Genomic DNA, 19,957 nt, shown 5'->3' with positions numbered 1-19,957 from the left:
TCAGAGTGGAGCCCCGTCCAGTAGGTGGAAGGGCGTCAGGGTGTGGAAGGGCATCTGCACAGGTGAGTCAGCACACATCACTTCCCCTTCCAGCCCAAGCCCGTGGAGGTCCAGGTGATAACACATCATATGCAGCGCTATGCGGTGTGGTTCGGGGGCTCGATGCTGGCCTCAACTGTAAGTCCTTTTCTAGATTGTGCTGTCTTTTCATCTCTGTGTTCTCTGCTGAGTTTGAATAAATACTGTCTTTTGGAGGTTAAATTATGTGTGTTCTAATTGTGTGTGGCTCTAAACAGCCGCACGTTTAATTCTGAGATAGAAGAAATAACTTTAATGACCATTTAAACTGCACAGCTAATTCGTAAGCATCCTTGCCAATTAGGGGTTACAGAGAATATGGATAAGAGAATCCAAAAATAACCTAAAACATCTTGCATTAATCATTAGTTCCAGTGACTTTTCCGAGTAATTACTACTTTCTTGCCTCAAATTTGGGACTAGCTAACAAACTGCTGATTTAGGGCGAGCACGTAGTTGTTCCTAAATAGAAGCTGAATAAGTTTGGAAAAAATGGAATAAGCTCCCGCTTTGAAGAGGTCAGAATCTGTGACAGAGGCCATCGGGGAGAGGATGGAGGTTTGGGGTGATTTGCTTGGTCGTTGACTTGGTTTCATTTCCCTTCTGGAGCATTTATGCTCCTTCTGCTGGTTGCCTCTCGCAGCCGGAGTTCTTCCAGGTCTGTCACACCAAGAAGGGCTACGAGGAGTACGGCCCCAGCATCTGCCGCCACAACCCCGTCTTTGGAGTCATGTCTTAGTGGCGGCCTTGACACCGCCCTTCCAGTGGTGTCACGGCAGGTGCGCAAGTGTCCTTCAGACCCGGAGGAGACCGGCTCCTGTACATAGCGCGCGTGCCGTGGTGCCGGGCAGCCCAGCAAAGCCATCTCCGCGCCTGGCCTCCCCCCGCCCCCCCGCCCCGCTCTCCTCTCCACCCGAGCTTCGAGTCCACAGATCCAATTCCGGAGGAATTCAGCTGCGACTCTCAGATTTGTTACGGAAAACCCTAGAACACGGCGCAAAATAGCTCCCCATCCAGGGCAGAGTATGGGGCTCTCGACCCTTTTCCTCCCAGACTATTTTTGTAAATAAAATGTTATAAACTTGAAATACAAATTGATGTTTATATTTCCTATCATTTTGTATTTTACGGTATTTGGTACAACTGGCTGATCCCGAGCACGAGTAGATGTCGATGTCATGGAGTGTTGTCATAAAACATTTTTAATTGTGAGGCATGTTCTGATGTGTGTGTAGGCAAACAAAATAAAGCAGAGCACACTTTTCTGGTCACGTGTTTGCTAGGAAATGGTTATGCTTTATTGGAGGATGGGGAGGTTAAACACTAAGCAGTGTTGTGTGACAATTAGTATAGACAACGTATCCTTTCATTGTCTTGTTTGAACTTTCTGGAATTGTTTTATAGAAGATGCCGGTTTGCTGTTGGTGAGTGTTCGATGAAATACTACCTTGCACCATTGTAATAAAAGCAGTTAGACTCTTTATAAAGATCTCCTCTTGTGCTGTAGTGGTCTTTTGGTTTTCCCCTTTGTGCCTGAACTTCTTTCAAAGAATACTGAAATTTGTTTCACGTCTGTGGAGGCTCTGATGATTGACACCAAGTTTTGGAGAGGAAGTTTCCTAAAGTGATGTGGATTGCCTGTCCTGCAGTGACCACTTGGCCGCCGGAAGTGGTGTGGATGGGCCTGTGAGCGTCGGGGGCCGGGTGGAGGGATGTGCCTCGTGGTTCCCACCGCCCCTTCCTGGGAATTCAGAATTCATGGCTTTAAGCTTTGAGTAGCTACTCTGACATCTGCTGAGTGGATTGCTGGCTTGAAAGGTAATTTCCTAAATTAGGAGATTTAGTTTTACCCCATTCTTCATATAATACTTAGGTTACTTTTTAAACTATTATTTACGGTATTTCTTCGAGGTCATGAAGTATGTTTTATTCTCTGAAAATTTGCCTTTGTAAAGAAACATTTGGTTTTACTTTTTTTTTTTTTTTTTTTTTTTTTTGCGGTACGCGGGCCTCACTGTTGTGGCCTCTCCCGTTGCGGAGCACAGGCTCCGGACACGCAGGCTCAGCGGCCATGGCTCACGGGCCCAGCCGCTTCGCGGCATGTGGGATCTTCCCGGACCAGGGCACGAACCCGTGTCCCCTGCATCGGCAGGCGGACTCTCAACCACTGCGCCACCAGGGAAGCCCGGTTTTACTTTTTAAGGTTAAGAAGTTTGGGGTGATAAAGGAATCTTTCCGCTCAGTGTTGTGAAATCGGTTTTCCTGGGCCGTAGGCAGGCCCTGCCACTTGCACCTGATGCTCAGCAACCCCGGGCCCTCCAGCTCCTCGGTGGAGAGTCTCAGGCCACTTGGTTCTTCCTTTGTCCAAACTCTGCTTTCGACCCCACTGGGGTCTGCTCTGCTCAGGGCCCCGGGGCCGGGTTGCTTCCTCCTGGTATTCCAGCCCCTGTATCCCAACTCTCCCAACTCTCATGCAGGCGCCCTGTGCACCCTGCGTGTTGGCAGGAGTCACCTCCCCTAACACCGCTTCCGCCGCCTTCCTCTTCTGTTCAGGAACCGTGGGGCCCTCGGGGCCCCTCCTGTCTCCCGTCTTGGTGGGCATCTTCCCACTGGGGTCCTTTGCCTCCCCAGCTTCACCGTCTCTGCGCTTCTCACAGAGAACGCACCGTTTCTGCCTCTGCTTGGTCCCCCCTTGCTTTGATTGGCCAGGTGCCTTGCTGGCAGGTGCATTTCCCCCAAACTCCTAGAGCAATGAGCTCCTGTGGGCCAGTGCCGGCCCCGGGCTTCAGAGGGGTTGTGCCCACTTCCTGTTTTAGCTGCCCCTCAAATGACCCTGTGTCAGGAGCCCAGTATCACCCACGTCGGCTAAGCTAGAACTACTGTAACCCGTCCTTCAACCACAGAACTTGTAAAGCTCCCGTTGCCCTTGTTTGGGACAAGATTATCTTTGAGAATGTACTTTTGTTTCTCGTCTTACAGAATCTTCATCAGAGCATTTTGTTTTAACATAACATTGGTGGGACAGAGTCATACATGAGAACGTGACTGGTGTGATGAGGGGCCCTCAACTCCGGCCAAGACCCCTCCCAGATCACATGCATCAGGATGCAGGGAGTGGGAGGGAACAAGGAAGGCATTCATTTTTCACTTTCTGTTTTTAAGCCCCGTAGGTGATGCCCGTCTGTAGCTGGGGCTGAAAACCCTGGTGAGCAGAGGAAGGACTTTTGAATCTGAAAGATCTGAATCTAAATTCTGGCTGTTCCTTATGCAGATGGTTTCTCTTCTGTTTCCTCATCTAGCTGAGAATTGCAGTGGCCTCGTTGCTGTTAGTAGATTGGAGTTTAATTTTTTTGGTTTTTTTCAATAAACCTGCCAGATACTGTGTGTAGAAATGGGATGTGATTCTGCAATGTGCATTGGTCGTTCTAGAAGGAGGAAAAATGCTTAGAGTTGTTAGCAATTTTAAGAAAATCTACACATACCTCTTCTTCAGATTGAATTAGCACTAGATCATAATGTAGCAATGAGTTAAGTATTAATGGAGTCGATGGGTAAAATCAACCTTCTATGATGCCTTATAACTCTCAGCAAACAGTTTTCTATAAAAAATTTCAACCAATGCACACTTTAACAAAACATTCTAAAATTACAAGTCAGTAGTTTTTACAACTATTAAACCTGTAGATATGACAAGAAGTCACTTTACCCCATTTGACAGATGTAAACATAACTTTATGATGATAAGAATATAACAGGAACACCTTACTTAAGGAAAACCTGGTTAACTGGTGTGTATCTGCCAACGTTCCCTTTCTAACAAGATGCCGTGGCTGGCTCTGGGTTGCTCTTTACAACCCAGCTGTGGGAACAGCCTCTCAGTTTTTGCAGAGGGAGCATTATCACCTCCTCCTGAGGGCTTCCACTTCTGCTTTTATTAATTTTCTAGCCAAGACTGGATCAAAGAACATGAGGCTTATGATTTTTTTCCTAAATGTGTGAGGGGTGGGGGAAGAACACAGGAGAGGGAAGTTCAAGATACCATTGCGGAGGCTTCCCTGGTGGCACAGTGGTTAAGAATCCACCTGCCAATGCAGGGGACATGGGTTCGAGCCCTGGTCTGGGAAGATCCCACATGCCGCGGAGCAGCTGAGCCCATGCGCCACAACTACTGAACCTGTGCTCTAGAGCCCATGAACCACAACTAATGAGCCCACGTGACACAACTACTGAAGCCCACGCGCCTAGAGCTCGTGCTTCACAACAAGAGAAGCCACTGCGATGAGAAGCCCGCACACCGCAATGAAGAGTAGCCCCTGCTCACCGCAACTGGAGGAAGCCCACGTGCAGCAGCGAAGACCCAATGCAACCAAAAAAGATACCAATGGGGGAGGGGTAGGTAACTCCTTGATCAAGGTCCTTGCAGAGGTGGGAGATGATGTGGTCCAGAGTTGAGGGGAGGAAAAGCCCAGGATGCACCCGATCCTTCTAGTGGAACAAATCCACAGGGCAGGCAGGGGACGCCCTTCACTGGAACTTCCATGGAGCCCGGCCGGAAGAGGCAGGAAGGCAGCGAGTTGGCTTCCTTAGGGGTGGGGTTTATGCTGGGCAAGTGTGGCGACAGGGCAGGTGTCCTGGGACTTCTCTGTCCTTGAAGTCTATGAAGTCCGGGTGGGTGGGGAGTAAAGGGAAGGGAGTATTGAAGGTCCTGAGTTTCAAGGTCAGGGGGGTGGGCTCCTAGGGAAGATGTAAGTGTTTAAGATTTCAGAGGTAGAGCACTTCCCAGTGAGAACAGGATCACTGAAGTGAGTGGTCATGGTGTAGAGGCCGTCGGAAATGGGAGAGATGAGGGAATTTTGAGATGAGCGTGTTGGATAGATTGGTGCGTGCTGGCATCATCCAGGTGGGGTGGGGCCTTGGAGATGAGAGCAAGATTGTGACCCAGTCTCCAAAGTCCCGAGTCCGTTTGGGTTGTGGCCCCGAGCTGAGCACAGTGTGTGGGGAACTTGGCCAAGTGCTGACTGCACGTGACCTTATTTAATCTTAGCAGCCTGTGAAGTTGGCATTACTATTATTCCCCCATTTTCCAGGTTAGAAACTGTGGCTCAAAGAGATTTAATCACATGCTCGAGACCACACAGTTAGGAAGCAGAGAAGTCATTATTTGATCTAAAGTATGCATTCACTGAAGTCATGCCGTTTGCAGCAACACGGATGGACCTAGAGATCGTCATACTAAGTGAAGTAAGAGGAAGACGACTATCACGTGATACCACGCATACGGAAACTAAAGATACGACGCAAATGAGCTGATTTACAAAATAGAAACAGACTCACAGACAGAAAACAAATTTATGATTACCAAAGGGGAGGGGTGGGGAGGGATCAGTAAGGAGTTTGGGATGAACAGAGGCTCACTACTCCTGGCTCTGTGCTGGGAGCTGCTGCTGTATGACCAGCGTGAGGATGCCTCAGTTTTGGCTGTGCGTCTTCCATAGACACGCTTTAGTTGAACACACTGGGATCTGAAAGTTCCCCTTTGGTATCACGGTGTTATTTCAAGGGGAGGTTGGTGCAGAGCATCCTGAAGGGATCAGCCCCAGTAGGGTTTCTTTCCTGAGTGCTCTCGCCCTCGGCTCCAGCATCATCGATGTGTGAAGCCTTCTTGGACCTTCCCCTCCGAGTCAGCCTCTTCTTACCCACGCACCAGCTATGCCCTCTGTCCCTCACCTGGCTGAGGTTCTGGAAAACGGGACTGATTTTTGTGCCCCCAGGACCTTCGCAGTGCCCGGCACGTGGTGGGTGCCTGTTAAATATTGAATTAAATTTCTATTCACACGAAGACTCCCTCCCTGGTTTTTCCAGGCTGGGTATGCTGTATAGTGAGAAGTGTTGTGTGTTTGGGTATCCTTGGATGAAAGCTGGGTTTTGGGTGTCTGGGGTGTTACCCATCATGACTTTAAGACTTTTTAACGATATAACATGTATCTCTTGAATGGATAAAGAAGATGTGGTACATATATAAAATGGAATGTTACTCAGCCATAATAATGAAATAATGCCATTTGTAGCGACATGGATGGACCTAGAGATTATCATACTAAGTGAAGTAAGGCAGACAGAGAAAGACGAATATCATATGATATCGCTTATATGTGGAATCTAAAAAAATGGTACACATGAACCTATTTACAAAATGGAAATAGAGTCACAGATGTAGAAAACAAACTTATGGGGGAAAGGGGGGAGGGATAAATTGAAAGATTAGGTTCGACATATACACACTACTATATATAAAATAAATAACTGATAAGAACCTGCTGTATAGCACAGGGATCTCTATTCAATACTCTGTAATGACCTATATAGGAGTAGAATCTAAAAAAGAGTGGATACATGTATATGTATAACAGTCATTTTGCTGTGCACCTGAAACTAACACAACATTGTCAATAACTAGACTCCAATAAAAATTTTTTAAAAAGATAAAAAATAAAATTGTACACAACATCCTTCGCCCAATCTAGCTCTTATATCAAATAGATCAGTGGTCGCCTGGGAGAGGGTTGGGGGGTGGGGAAGGTTAGGAGGAAATGTACCTACCAATAGGTACGGGGTTTCTTTCTGGGATGAGTAAAGTGTCCAAAGTTGATCCTAGTGAGGACTGTACAGCTCTGGGGATACACTAAAAGCCATTGAATTATACACACTAAGTAGGGGAATTCTGTAGCATGTTAAGAACTTAGTAGGTTTCTGAAAAAAAAATCTGGCTCTTAAGCCATGACTCCAGTAGGTGTTCCGTATACCTGACAGGTGGGTGTGCGATGCCGTAGCACACGTGTGTGAGAGGACCTCCCTCCGCTGTGTCACCGTCTGCAGTGTGGTCAGCGGGAGAGCCCAGCGGAAGAAATGACCCCGCAGGAATCTTGAAGACGTAAGTATATTTTATGGTAGCGATGGCCAGTTCATTCTCCAACTTAACTAATACGCCTAACGAGCTCTCGTGTGACTGCAGTACCGACAGTTTTGTGATGAATTCATTTTTTATGATCCCTGCCTTTTATCTCATTTGTAAAAAGTACGATTGTGGTGAACAGGCTTGTGAGGTTAATCAAGCGTGTAGCTTATTTCAAACCGCAAGAGAGCGCCATTAAGAATATTTATCTGTTAAATAATTCTTTACTTGGTTGAAGACTATTTCATAATGTTTCTTTTAAAAGTAACTGTCACGCTTGTTAAATAGAAATATAAATTGATTGGCAAAATAATTGTGTGGGGTTCTAACTGGCAATTATATCAATTTCACTTGGTCGGATGGAAATAAATCTTGTTTAAAAGGAGGAAAAGACCTATCACTTGATATTGGTATCACGGAAGGATTTTTCTCCTGTTAAAATATTAGTTCTTTCTACCCTGTTATTATGTCTCAAAAGTAAGCAGCTGTTTATTCTCTGAAGATTAATTTCTCACGTTTTACCCTCTTGTTTTTAGCTTGGGATGCTACAGGTTTTTTCTGGTTATGTGTGTGTGTGTACAATCATATAGAGATAAGTTAATAGTATTTGCTACTAAGAATTTCAAAGATTTTTGATTGATAAAAGAGGAATATACCTATACATTGTTAAAAATTAATAATTACAAACCCAAGAGTTTATGATGGCCAATAAAATTTAACTGATACGGCATTGGCTATATTTTCAACATTAAGGAGTCAGATCAGCTGTAGTAATTGACCAGAGCGCCATTTAAGTCACTCGTGGCTGGACTAGCACCTACTGCAGATACAGTTTTAATGGTTTCCCATCAGACACACTTTGGCCTGAGTAGTCTGTCCTTGTGCTTATAGCTAATTCGGCTGTGGTGGCCAGATGAGAACGAGTTCTGAGGGGTGCTTTTGGTGTCCCTTTTCACGGCAGTGTGGCTGAACTTGGCGACTGAGCAGAGAACGGGCCAGCTGAAATCCTGCCTCCAGACTCTGGCATTGCTGTTGGCTTGTTGCTGGTCCTTGTTAATATCAGTTCATTTCTTTCTCCTGCTCACCTACTGATGGGGGTTATGTGCTCCAGGGGAGCCAGTGGCTGCAGGATCCCACCTTACTGGACAACTCCGATGACTAGAGTTCCTGGAAAGATGAGCTAGGAGGGGATGGGGACATTGTCAAGGAAACCACAGGAGGCTGTGGTCCAGCTCTCACCGCACCCCTCAGACTGTAGTCTATAGAACCACACCCTCTGGGTTTGTGCGGTTGCCTCCGGTTTTTGTTTTTTTAAACTGGGAAAAGCCATCTTTTATCGAGTGCTTGCTGGGTTCTGGGTACTGTGCTAAGTCCCCGTTCCATCAACGCACGTTTGCTAAGTGCCTGTTAGCCCCAGGATGTGCCAGTCTGAGGTGGAGTTTCCTTTCCAGTGGGAGAGCTGTGCATTAAGCAGATAATCGCAGATTATCACAGACTGTGAAAGGGCCACGAGAGAAAGAAGTACGGGGTGCGCTGAGACACACCACAGGGCCCCTGGGTGGCGTCGCAGCTTCCCGAGCAAGTGACACCCAGCTGAGACCACGAGAGACGCCAGCCGGGTGGAGGTGTGGGGAAGCAGCCAGAAGGGGCTGATACGGCAATGAAATGCCTCACTAACACACAGGCCCGGTATGGATGGAGTAGAGGCATCCAAGGTGGGGCTGGGTGCAGAACTCGGTCTTTCTCTGGAGAGCAAAGTCCTCAGGCACGTGAAACAATTTTAAACATAAGCATGGATGATCAGGTTGGTACAGCCGTGCCTGGAAGTTTCAGCCAAGAGCTGTAGCTTTTCTCTAGAGTCTGAGCAGACGTGGAAGAAAAGAGGAGAGTCAGCCAGACGCGAGGGCTGCTCTGGAGTGTTCTCTTGGGAAAGTTGTCTCGTGAGACCAGATGGTCTGGCAGAGGCAGCCAGGGAAGACCGGCAGAAAGTTCGAGCCTTACCCTGTAGAATAGTGGGCAAAAGGAATCAGAGCAGCCAGCTCCTACGATCTTCAGATGAAGGTGGGGAATGGGTTTTGGGGGTTTTAGTGTAATAGAATATACGACCAGTGGATGCAGTTAGTTTTCAGTTTTAAAACTGAAAGACAATTGCTCCTGCAGAATTTAGAAGTAGTAGGTGTTTTTCACTCTTCTTAGCTCTGTGCTTTCTTCTGTAGAAAAAGAGCTCCTATGATTTGTCCATAATCAGTGGTATTTGAGAGCTATTACAGAAGGACTTATGATACAGCACAGTGTAGAAAAAGTGCTCTAAATAGTAATTAGAAATAAGCTATCAAGAGAAATGTTTGTGAGCTATAAAGGTACAAATGACTGGTATTTTCCACTGACATGACTCATCTTAATTACAATGGTATACTGAACTTGCATTTCTGATTATGCAGTCATTTTCTTGAGCTGAATTAGTATGTTTTAACATTTACGCATTCGCTCTTAGTCTATGATAAATTACACGTTATAGGTAATCAAAACATCATTGCGCGATGTCATTACAGTGCTCTGAGTGAGAGTTTAAGAAGGTTGTTACAATAGTATATGTAACTTCAATGTCCCCTACTGGCAAAGATGAATAGCAATACGAACTTTCTGGTTGATATGCCGTTCATGTCCGGGTTGATTTACAGTTGAGTAACTTTTAAAGAGCTGACAGCACTTGTGCTGAGCCTTTATGAACAGTGTCCCTTCCAAGGAGGAAGCCATCCTCTGTAATTTGGTGGTGATCACTAAACCACTCATAATAATATGTGTACTAAGTTTGTCGTTTAAGTGCCCTGAGAAGTTGTTATATTCATGACATAGTAAGGTAGGTGCCTGGTTTCACAATGTCACATTAGGAAATCAGCTACATGAAAACGGAATAATGATGTCGATAGGGCTTAAAAACCACACCTGGGGATAGTTTTTCAGGATTTTGTTTTTTCTTAAAAAAAAGAAAAAATCACTGATACATTCACACAAAGGGATATACATTTTTGAGCGTATATATTTTTTCTTAAATCTTAAACTCTACCATTCCAGTGGACTGCTCTAGAAAGCCTTGGGGCTGTAAATACTGGATGTCTGCTTATTCAGTTCCTTAGCCAAGGGGGATGCTTGTTGCCGGTGTGAATAGAATGGGAAGGGGATTTGGTGTTCCTTCCCCAACATCAGAGATGGGTTTGTGGGGATGAGAGTTACAGACCTTTAGACCAAGCAGTTCGCCTCTCCCCGCCCTCCCCACGACCAGTCCTCTTGACCACGTGGGATGAGAAGTGACTGATGATGAGCAGAATTCTGGTCTGTGTCCGCCGCACAGAGTCGGGCTTGCTGGATGACACAGGACGTGAACCAGAGACCCCATGGAGACCAACAAAAATTACTCAGGCCTGCTCACAAGTGAACTGTGGCTTAATACCAAGGAACTGCTTCCGATGTGCTTGTTATAGCAGAGAGATGAAAAACAAGTTCCAAGCTCAGATATATTTAGGAAACCTTGTGTTAAAGAAAGCACATTTCTTTTTTCTTTTTTTTTAGAAAGCATCTTTCTTTACTCAGTTGACGAGAATTTTTGATATGCTGGGATGCGTCGTGTCCTTCTGAGCACAATGTAGTGCACTGCGTTCCGTGTCTACACCCTGGCCTCCGAAACAGGAACACCTCTCGGCACCAGTGGTCCAGAGGACAGAGTCTGGGGAATCCGTCCTACTGGGATCCCCCAGGGAGAGCCGCCTTCGGATCAGGTTGTCGGAGGAGGGCCCTCTCTCATCTTGTTCTTGGTAGACTGAGGGAAATTGAGGTTTCTAAAAAGGATTTTTTTGTTTTTACTTTGGAATAATTACTTTTATTTTACTGTGAACTGAAGAGAAATGATAATTGTGCTTCTGATGGTCATTGGTGATAAAAAAATTTAAGGAAAATTGAAGTTACAGAAAGTATTTTGGTATTTTGCAGAAAGATTGTAATTAAGAAAATGGGCTGTTTGGCATTGCTTTCCGTAATTTTTCATTTCTTATGCTCTCATTCATCATCTGAGAGGATGCACGCGTTCAGTGTGTTACAGTCTGCAGGCTGCATTTATGCAGTTTTTCTGCAAGGACCTAATTCCTATCCATTGGAGTTTGATTTCAAATATGAACAAAATCCCTGACAGGAAAAGATTGAGAGATGCCAGGGGTTGCTACAGTGCTAACTGGGGTGGGGGTGGGGGATTGATAGTGTGCTGGTCACTGGGACAACAATTTTTATTTTTTAGGGAAAACAGATTCCTTTTAACGAGTATGATAAAAGTAAGAACGATATGATGTTATGCTGACATCCTTTGTTCTTGAGTGAGAACCCCCAGTTTTCTTTAATCTCCAGTCACAATTGTGTGCTTTGGGGAATATTCTTTTTTCTTCGGGGGGGTGTGGATATTCTTAAAGAGGACAATAATTTTTATTCATTTTAATAGTTTTAGTGGGCATCCTATTTGTGGTTAGGGCAAAGAGTTTCTAAAGGTCATTTACTTTCAGACGTTTTTGGTTCAGAACTTTGGAGACTGTGGTCAGCCTTCCATCGCGTGGGCTCTGCCCGTTCGTTATCCAGGGGGGACTGTGATTGTCCCCCTGCCCTGCCCTCCGGCTGTTTTTCATGGCAGCACCTCTTCTAGAGAACGTAGAGGAAAATTAAAGATGAAAACGGCTTTCCTTTTAGTTGTGGGAAAAATAATTGGTGGTAAAGAAGATAAAACTTTGTTGTATGGAAATAAATGAAGAACCACATAAGTAAGAGGCTGCTTACTCAGCGCTGGTGGAGCGCAGGGGTCCATCCAGGGGAAGGGGGCTCCGGGACGCCCTGGTGGAGGCTATGGGCGCGGGGGACCTAGGGCGGCCAGCTTCCCCACGTGATTGGTTAGGGGAGCATGTTGGGTTTTCCCCAGTTGGTCCTCAGCTGGAAGTGGGGTCAGAAATGAGGGAAGCTGTCCGTTGTTGATAGAGTCCTGGCTGTCTTGGGCTGGCTGCTGCTCGTACGGTTTGGCTTCCAGGGCTGCTGATGCTTGTCGATGAAAAATTAATCAGTCGATCTAAGAAAGAATTGGAAGATTTTATCTGAGCCAAATTTGAGGATGATAACCCGGGAAGAGCATCTCAGAAAGCTCTGAGAACTGTTCTGCCCTTTACAAGTTACGGCATAGTTATAGAAGCGTTTTCTTGAGACAGAGCAGAGTGTACATTAAATGATGTATTATCGACAGCCTGCGTAATCCAGATCTAAGTGCCGTCGCGGGGGGTCACGTGACCCTTACGAGCTCAAGGAGGAACGTTCTCTTTTCAGGGGTTGTCTTGATGCTGGGAGGGTGTGGCTCTTTTTGGCTGAGCAGGTATTTCTGCTGATGGGGGAGGTTTGATCGATGTGTAGTGCAGGTACACAGTGCACAGTGTGGGGATGGGTCCGAGGCAGGTTGTCACATGTGGTCTGGCTGCTGTCTGTTCGTATATTTAGTCTCTCAATTGGAAAAATGAAATTTTGAGTGATGTGTGAATGATCCAGACTAGAGTTTTTTTTAAGTTTTTTCTTTTCTTTTTCTTTTAAAGAATACATATGCTTTATTTATTTAAATTTTTGGCTGGGCTGCTCGGTATGCGAGATCTTAGTTCCCCGACCAGGGATCGAACCCACGCCCCCTGCATTGGAAGCGCAGAGTCTTAACCACTGGGCCTCCAGGGAAGTCCCATCTACATTTTTCCATTCCCCGAAGCACAAAAGCCCCAACCCTGAGTCTACGCTGCTGTGCTGCTGTCACTTTATTTCAATAAAACCTTTGAAGTATTTCTACCACCGAATACATTTTTCCTTAGAAGACTTCAAGTGATGGTGAAAAGAACCTCAGATGTAGCTGCTGTGCCAGTGTTCTGGTCCCTGCTCTGTTCCTGCTGTGCTGTGTGGTCCCTGTGAGTCCCTGGGCCTCCAGTGGCCTTGGCGTGGATATTATGAGGTCCCACGACTCTCTCTGGGGTGTTGTGAAGATACAGTGAAGCCCTGGAAACAGTTGAGGAGACCTGTATCAGTTTCCCAGAGCTGCAGTAACAAAGTACCACAAACAGGGGGGCTTAAAGCAACAGAAATTCATTGTCTCACGGTCTGGAGGCCGGAAGTCCGAGATCAGGGTGTTGGCAGGGCCGTACTTGTGGCAGCAGAGCTCTGGTCTCCATGGCCTGCTCCCTCTGTGTGCGTCTGGGTCCACCTTTTCCCTGTTTTTAAGGACACCTCAAAACTACTTATTTCCTGGGACTTCCCTGGTGGTGCAGTGGTTAAGACTCTACGCTCCCACTGTAGCGGGCACAGGTTCGATCCCTAGTTGGGGAACTAAGATCCTGCATGCCGCGTGGCGTGGCCCAAAAAACTGAAAAACACAAAGCTACTTATTTCCAAATAAGGTCACGTTCTGAGGTACTGTGGGTTAGGACTACGACATATGGGTTTGTGGGGAGGCCATTCAGTGCACAACGAGACCCCTGAACACACAGGCCTTGGGTTCCTTGGAGCTGATAGGTATCCACAGTGCTCCTGGGGTCTCAGTGGGCAGCTGTGAGCTTGGTACCCAATCAGTTTCCTCACCTGTAAGAGGAGGGTCGTGATGCATACCTCGTGTGGTTGGAAGGATTAAAAGAGGGAATACATGGAAAGGAAAGGGCTCAGCACAATTCCTGGAACAGAATAGCTGTTAGAAATGTAACCAGGGACTTCCCTGGTGGTCCAATGGTAAAGAATCTGCCTTACAGGGGCTTCCCTGGTGGCGCAGTGGTTGGGAGTCTGCCTGCCGATGCAGGGGACACGGGTTCGTGCCCCGGTCCGGGAGGATCCCACGTGCCGCGGGGTGGCTGGGCCCGTGAGCCATGGCCGCTGGGCCTGCGCGTCCGGAGCCTGTGCTCTGCAGCGGGAGAGGCCACAACAGTGAGAGGCCCGCGTACCGCAAAAAAAAAAAAAAAAAAAAAAAAAAAAAAGAATCTGCCTTACAATGCACGGGTCGCGGATTCGATCCCTGGTCAGGGAACTAAGATCCCACATGCTGCGGGGCAACTAAGGCCGCGCGCCACAACTACTGAGCTCGTGGGCCTCAGTGAGAGAGCCCACGTGCTGCAAACTACAGAGCCAAAGTGCCCTGGAGCCTGCGAGCCACAACCGGAGAAGAGAAAACCCGCACGCCACAACTAGAGAGAAGCCTGCGCACCACGAGGAAAGACCCCGTTCGCCTCAATGAAGATCCTGCAAGCCGTGACTAAGACCCGACGCAGCCAAAAATAAATAAATAAATAATAAATAAATGTTAAAAAAAAAAAAAAAGAAATTAACCAGGAACCCCTCGGTCTGCAGGAATGCAGGGATCTGCATGAGGAGAAAGGGAACAGTGTGTCTCTCGCTAAGGGATTGGGTGTCCAGGTTCAGGGGAGAACCTGCTTCTTTCAGCCTGCGTTCTCAGCCAGTCTGACTTTTGCAGACATGGAAGGCCCAGCTCAGGGCTCGCTTTTCCTCGAAGCAGTTGGCAATCTTCCTGTGTTCCTTTGGCCCAAGGACTTACTGCTCCCCGATGCCCGCGGCTCTGTTCCTGAGGGCAGGGCCTCGCTGAGGCTCTTCTCTGCACACTGGACTCCGCGTCTCATCACCAGGCCCCTCGCTGACTGGTGGCAGGACCGCTGTGCAAAAATTATTCAGAATTTCAGGACGGCAGGCGTAGGTCTTTCTGCCTGGGTGAGGAGTCCTGTGTGATCACAGGACTGTGTGGCTGTTTGTCCACGAAGCCACCAGAGTTTCCCAGGAAGAGGCATTCAAAGGACCACTGACATGCCGGGAAGCAGAGGCGCGCAGGAGGGAGAGGCGGCTGGATGTTGTGAGGACCGCGCACCTCGCAGGGGCCACCGCTGGAGGGGGAACCCCTCCCTGGAGGGAGAGGATGCTGCTGTTAACACCCCGACTTCCTCCCGGTCCTTCGTTAAGGATGCCTCTTATTACAAGGCTGTGTCCCCCCGGAGGAGCAGGTGGTGAGACAGCTCAGGGATGGACCTGCCGCGGGGGGGGGCGGGCGTGGTATTTATTGATTCATGAGTCTTCTTATAAAGCAGAGGAGAAAAGAAACAGTTATGTGCCAGAAAACACATTTTGATTTCTTAAGGGCATCCATTAAAATTTTACACTTGAATAGTAAATTAGAGCAGCCGCAGGGCTGCCTGGAAGGGCCTTCTGCTTTTCCCACCCGCGCGTTGCTGTGGTGTCCTTGAGTTCAGGGTTTAGGGGGAAGCTTGAGCGTGGTGGGCAACCGTGTGGCTTGTGGCTCAGCCCTGGGACAGAACAAGGACACTCCTATTGGTGGACCAGTTTGCTTCTCCACCTGATCTCCTTCTCCTTCTGGTCAAGCACAAACTGATTACCCAGTTTAAACTTGTTGTTTGTGTCAGACAAGTAAGAAAGTGGAGAATTTAAAAATTTGCAGAAAGGTGTCATGGATATCATATGCTCAGCACAGTTGGCAGGGCCCCCGGTGGGCACAGACTGTGGGTACCGCTTCCAGAGGGAGTCTCCCCTTGAAGTGAAGCAAGCACAGGATCGTAAGAACAACCGTGTCCGCAGATTCATGCTCGAGTTTTTCTAAACTATTGATCAATTCAAACAACATCTATCTTTCACTTTCTCAAGCTTGTCCTTTTTTTCCCCCAAAGTGTATTCTATTAATAAATGTTAGAGGTTGGCCGAATTGAGGTTGTCCTTCAGAACTGATTATTCTCATTTTCCATTTGCAAAGCATGTAGTTTACCTACAGATAGCATACATTGAAAACAAGATAAGTCATTTCAACAGAGTTAGGTTGGGAGGGGATTTTAAGAAATACCTGCATCAAAACTTGCTTCTGCTCTTGATACTTTCAAATGTAAATAATATTCAGCAGCAGAGAGCTTGAAGAATGATACATAGGTTTAGTATAGAATTCCTGAGGGAATGAGCAGGGGTTTGCGTACAAAATACAGCATCCCAGTGTTCCACTTTCCTGTGTATCAGGGTTTAGTTACAGACCACAGAATGCAAGTTCATTATTTATTTATATTAATTATTTTTTAATTGAAGTACAATACTAGTTTCAGGTGTACAACACAGTGATTCAATATTTTTATAGAGTATACTCCACTTAAAATTATTATAAAATATGGGCTTCCCTGGTGGCGCAGTGGTTGAGAGTCCACCTGCTGATGCAGGGGACACGGGTTCATGCCCCGGTCCGGGAAGATCCCACATGCTGTGGAGCTGCTGGGCCCGTGAGCCATGGCCGCTGAGCCTGTGCGTCCGGGGCCTGTGCTCTGCAACGGGAGAGGCCTCAACAGTGAGAGGCCCAAGTACCGCAAAAAAATAAATAAATAAATTATAAAATAACGGCTGTACCAAGTTAGATTTTAAAAGAACGAGTGCTGGTGGCTTCAGAATATCCGGGAGGGCCAGAATACAATCATCAGGAGAAATGCCTGGAAGCCAACCAGAAATGCAGAAGCACTGGCCCAGCCCACCATGTAGCTCCTGCCCTTGCTGCTACAGCCTGAAAAAAACACAAGCCAGCAACCCTGTGCTGCGCCAGATGACTTCTCAGGATGGGGCTCCTCCTTCCCATTGCTGCCTCCTGCCTGGGCAGACCCTGGTCCCATGCGGCACGCCAGCTGCAAGGCCATCTGGGAAAGGCCATCTGTGTCTGCCTGGGTGGACGCACCCTCTGGGGTAGACCTGTCATCTGGGGTAGACGTGTCCCCCTAGGTGGATGTCTCCTTCTGGGTAGACGTGTCCCCCAGGGTGGATGTTTCTTCCTGGGTGGATGTGTCCTCCTGGGTGGATGTCTTCTCCGGGGTAGACGCATGCCCCTAGGTGGATGCGTCCCCCTGGGTGGATGTGACCTCCTAGGGGGATGTGTCCCCCTGGGTGGATGCGTTCTCTGGGGTAGATGTGTCCCCCTGAGTGGACATGTCCCCCTGTGTGAATGTGTCATCCTGGGTGGATGTGTCCTCAGGGGTGTACACATCCCCCGGGTAGATGTGTCCTCCTGGGTGGACGTGTACCCCTGGGTAGATATGTCCTCCTGGGTGGACGTGTCCCCCTGGGTGGATGTGTCCTCCTGGGTGGACGTGTCCCCCTGGGTAGATATGTCCTCCTGGGTGGACGTGTCCCCCTGGGTGGACGTGTCCCCCTGGGTGAATGTGTCCCCCTGGGTGGATGTGTCCCCCTGGGTGGACGTGTCCCCCTGGGTGAATGTGTCCTCCGGGGTGGACGTGTCCCCCTGGGTGGACGTGTCCCCCTGGGTGGGCGTGTCCCCCTGGGTGGGCGTGTCCCCCGGGGTGGACGTGTCCCCCTGGGTAGCTGTGTCCCCCTGGGTGGACGTGTCCCCCTGGGTGGACGTGTCCCCCTGGGTGAATGTGTCCTCCGGGGTGGACGTGTCCCCCGGGGTGGACGTGTCCTCCTGGGTGAATGTGTCCCCCTGGGTGGACGTGTCCTCCTGGGTGGACGTGTCCTCCTGGGTGGACGTGTCCTGGGTGGGTGGCTCATGCTGCTGTGTCTGGGAGAAGGCAGTTGCAATGCCCAGTTCACTTCAGGCTTCCTCAGACTCCAGCTCTTTTTCTCCGTACATGTGTTACCAGTCTGATCCTAAATATGGTGATTTATTTCCTTCGTCGGTGCATCTGAACTCTGTCTCTGAAGCTGTTAAAATGAAAGCAAATTGAGTTCCTCTCCAGAAGCAGCACATATGTGGAAGAGGCTGAACTCAGGGACCAAAGAACTGAAAGAACAAGAGAAACGATTGTGTGGGAAGGACATGCTGGATCCTCTGTCTCCTTTGTCAGAAGATGCAAGGACATAGATTTGCTAGTTTCAAATTTGGTAAAGTTGTATTTTTAATAGGATCAAATTCTTTTAATCACTTTAGAAATGACAATGTTATCCAGTAATGAAGAACTGGGAGCAGAAGCTCCCCAGGTCAGCTGAAGACAGAGGCTCGATTTTACTATTAGATTGGAACATGAGATGTACTAAGGATAAGAGCAGGGAAGAAACAGAAAGGAAGAATTTAAACTGCTCTTGTAGTAGCTCTATGACTACTTCTTCAAGGTGAATAATGATTCCCATCAGGCAAGTAAGAAAATATTCCCATTTCATGAATCTAATTATCTACAAACAAGATTTCAGGGGTAGAGGAGGTTGGTTAAAAATACTTAGTGTAGGGACTTCCCTGGCGGTCCAGTGGTTAAGACTTCGCCTTCCAATGCAGGGGGTGTGGGCTTGATCCCTGGTCGGGGAGCTAAGATCCCACATGCCTCGGGGCCAAAACACCAAAACATAAAACATAAGCAATACTGTAACAAATTCAATAAAGATTTTTAAAAATGGTCCACATCAAAAAATCTTAAAAAAACCCCACAACTTAGTGTAGAAGCCTGTTTTCTTCCCCTTCATATCTTTATCAGTCTAATGTAAGAGTGGAGCTTCTATTTGTAAATAAAAGAATCTACTTACTTTGACTGCTTGTGAAAAAAACAGTAGTAGTTATCACTAGTAGTTTCAATACATAAGGTTTTATTTTTTCCTGTAGGCAGGCCCTCCATGGCTGGCATCACGATTTCCCTGAGGGCCTTGGGGACATGCTCCTCCAAACGTTCTGGCCTGCAGTCCCTAGACTGTGGCCCTGGTCCTCATAGCCCAAAGTAGTGGCTGGAGCGCCAGCTGACACACATGCTTTCCAGCCAGCAGGATGAAGAAAGTGGCTAGAAAGGGAGTGACTCCTCCCTCTTCAGGATATTTCACGGAAGCACCATCCAGCACTTTCTTGAACTTGATTGCGTGGCAATAACCACCTGCCAGCGACGGTGGTAAATGGAGTCGTGTGGCTGGGGGACGGTGGGCTCAGCTAAAACTCTGTTCCATGACTAAAAAATAGGAGAGTGGATGTTGGGCATTGATGAGCAGTCTCTGTCACAGCTGAGCTGAAGGATCAGTTTTTATAGATTTCTTTTTAAAAAGGGTGGACTGATGCTTCAAGGACAATAGGGCCTCCTCTCCTGGCCTAAGTGCTTCAGAGCTGCCCCTGCCCCGAGATCCCACATGTGCTGACATCAATCTCCATTTCCCAAGAGTCGGGTTGGTCGCTTCAAGGAGCACCGACGAGGTTTTCAGGCCTCTTTTCTTTGATCTTAGCCTAAGGAAATAGGACACTTTCCCGGAAGATGCTCGTTGCTGGCTTTTAATTCCCCATGAACACAGACGATTCTGTCTTATTCGGCCCGTTGAGACTAGGAATGAGGTGATAGAAATAACAAGAAGAATCCTTCATTTTTATCTTATACTATCAGTCTCCTTCCTTATTCCCCTTTCCCTCTGCCTCTACTGTTTAAAGCAAATAAAACAAATTAAAACAAAGCGCCTGTGTGAGTCTCTCAGGGCTGCTGGCACAAACTATCACAAACTGGGTTGATTAAAGAACAGACATCTATTCTTTCCCAGTTCTGGAGGCTGGAAGTCCAAGATCAAGGTGTTGGCAGGGCCAGGCTCCCTCTTCTGGCTTCTGGTGGTGGCCATCGTCCTTGGCCTTTCTTGGGTCGCAGCTGCATCACTCCAGCCTCTGTCTCTGCCACCCCATGGCCACCTGCCCTCTGGTGTCTGTCTTCACATGGCTTTCTCCTGCATCTCTTCTCCTTTTTTTTTTTTTTTTGCTGAGCTGTGCGGCTTGTGAGATCTTAGTTCCCCAGCCAGGGGTTGAACCCAGGGCCATGGCAAAGAAAGCACTGAGTCCTAACCACTGGACCACCAGGGAATTCCCTCTTCTTCCCTTCTTTTTTTTTTTTTTCTTTCTTTCTTTTTTATTGATGTATAGTTGACTTACAATATTAT

At 47.6% G+C, this 19,957-nt stretch overlaps 1 protein-coding gene across 19 annotated transcripts in view; it reads left to right on the top strand.

Annotated features, from left to right (window-relative positions):
* ACTR3B (actin related protein 3B) overlaps window positions 1-19,603 on the top strand; it is an 80,203-nt gene extending 60,600 nt beyond the window's left edge. For 11 of the 19 annotated variants that reach the window (XM_032642689.1, XM_032642683.1, XM_032642690.1 and 8 more), the window contains 2 exons: window positions 94-177; window positions 722-1,568. In XM_032642689.1, coding sequence (XP_032498580.1) covers window positions 94-177; window positions 722-1,083 — 446 coding nt within the window. In that variant the 3' untranslated portion in view covers window positions 1,084-1,568. Of the gene's footprint in view, window positions 1-93; window positions 178-687; window positions 1,569-6,888; window positions 7,010-10,600; window positions 10,777-19,570 lie in introns of those variants that run through there. The other 8 variants (XM_032642691.1, XM_032642686.1, XM_032642684.1 and 5 more) reach the window with 5 other exon arrangements.
* Window positions 19,604-19,957: the final 354 nt, after the last annotated feature.

This window comes from Phocoena sinus, chromosome 9 (genome assembly GCF_008692025.1).
Source record: "Phocoena sinus isolate mPhoSin1 chromosome 9, mPhoSin1.pri, whole genome shotgun sequence".
In the NCBI taxonomy this organism is placed as follows: domain Eukaryota; kingdom Metazoa; phylum Chordata; class Mammalia; order Artiodactyla; family Phocoenidae; genus Phocoena; species Phocoena sinus.
Note: the sequence above shows the minus strand (reverse complement) of the source record. Positions and strands in the feature narration are given on the sequence as shown.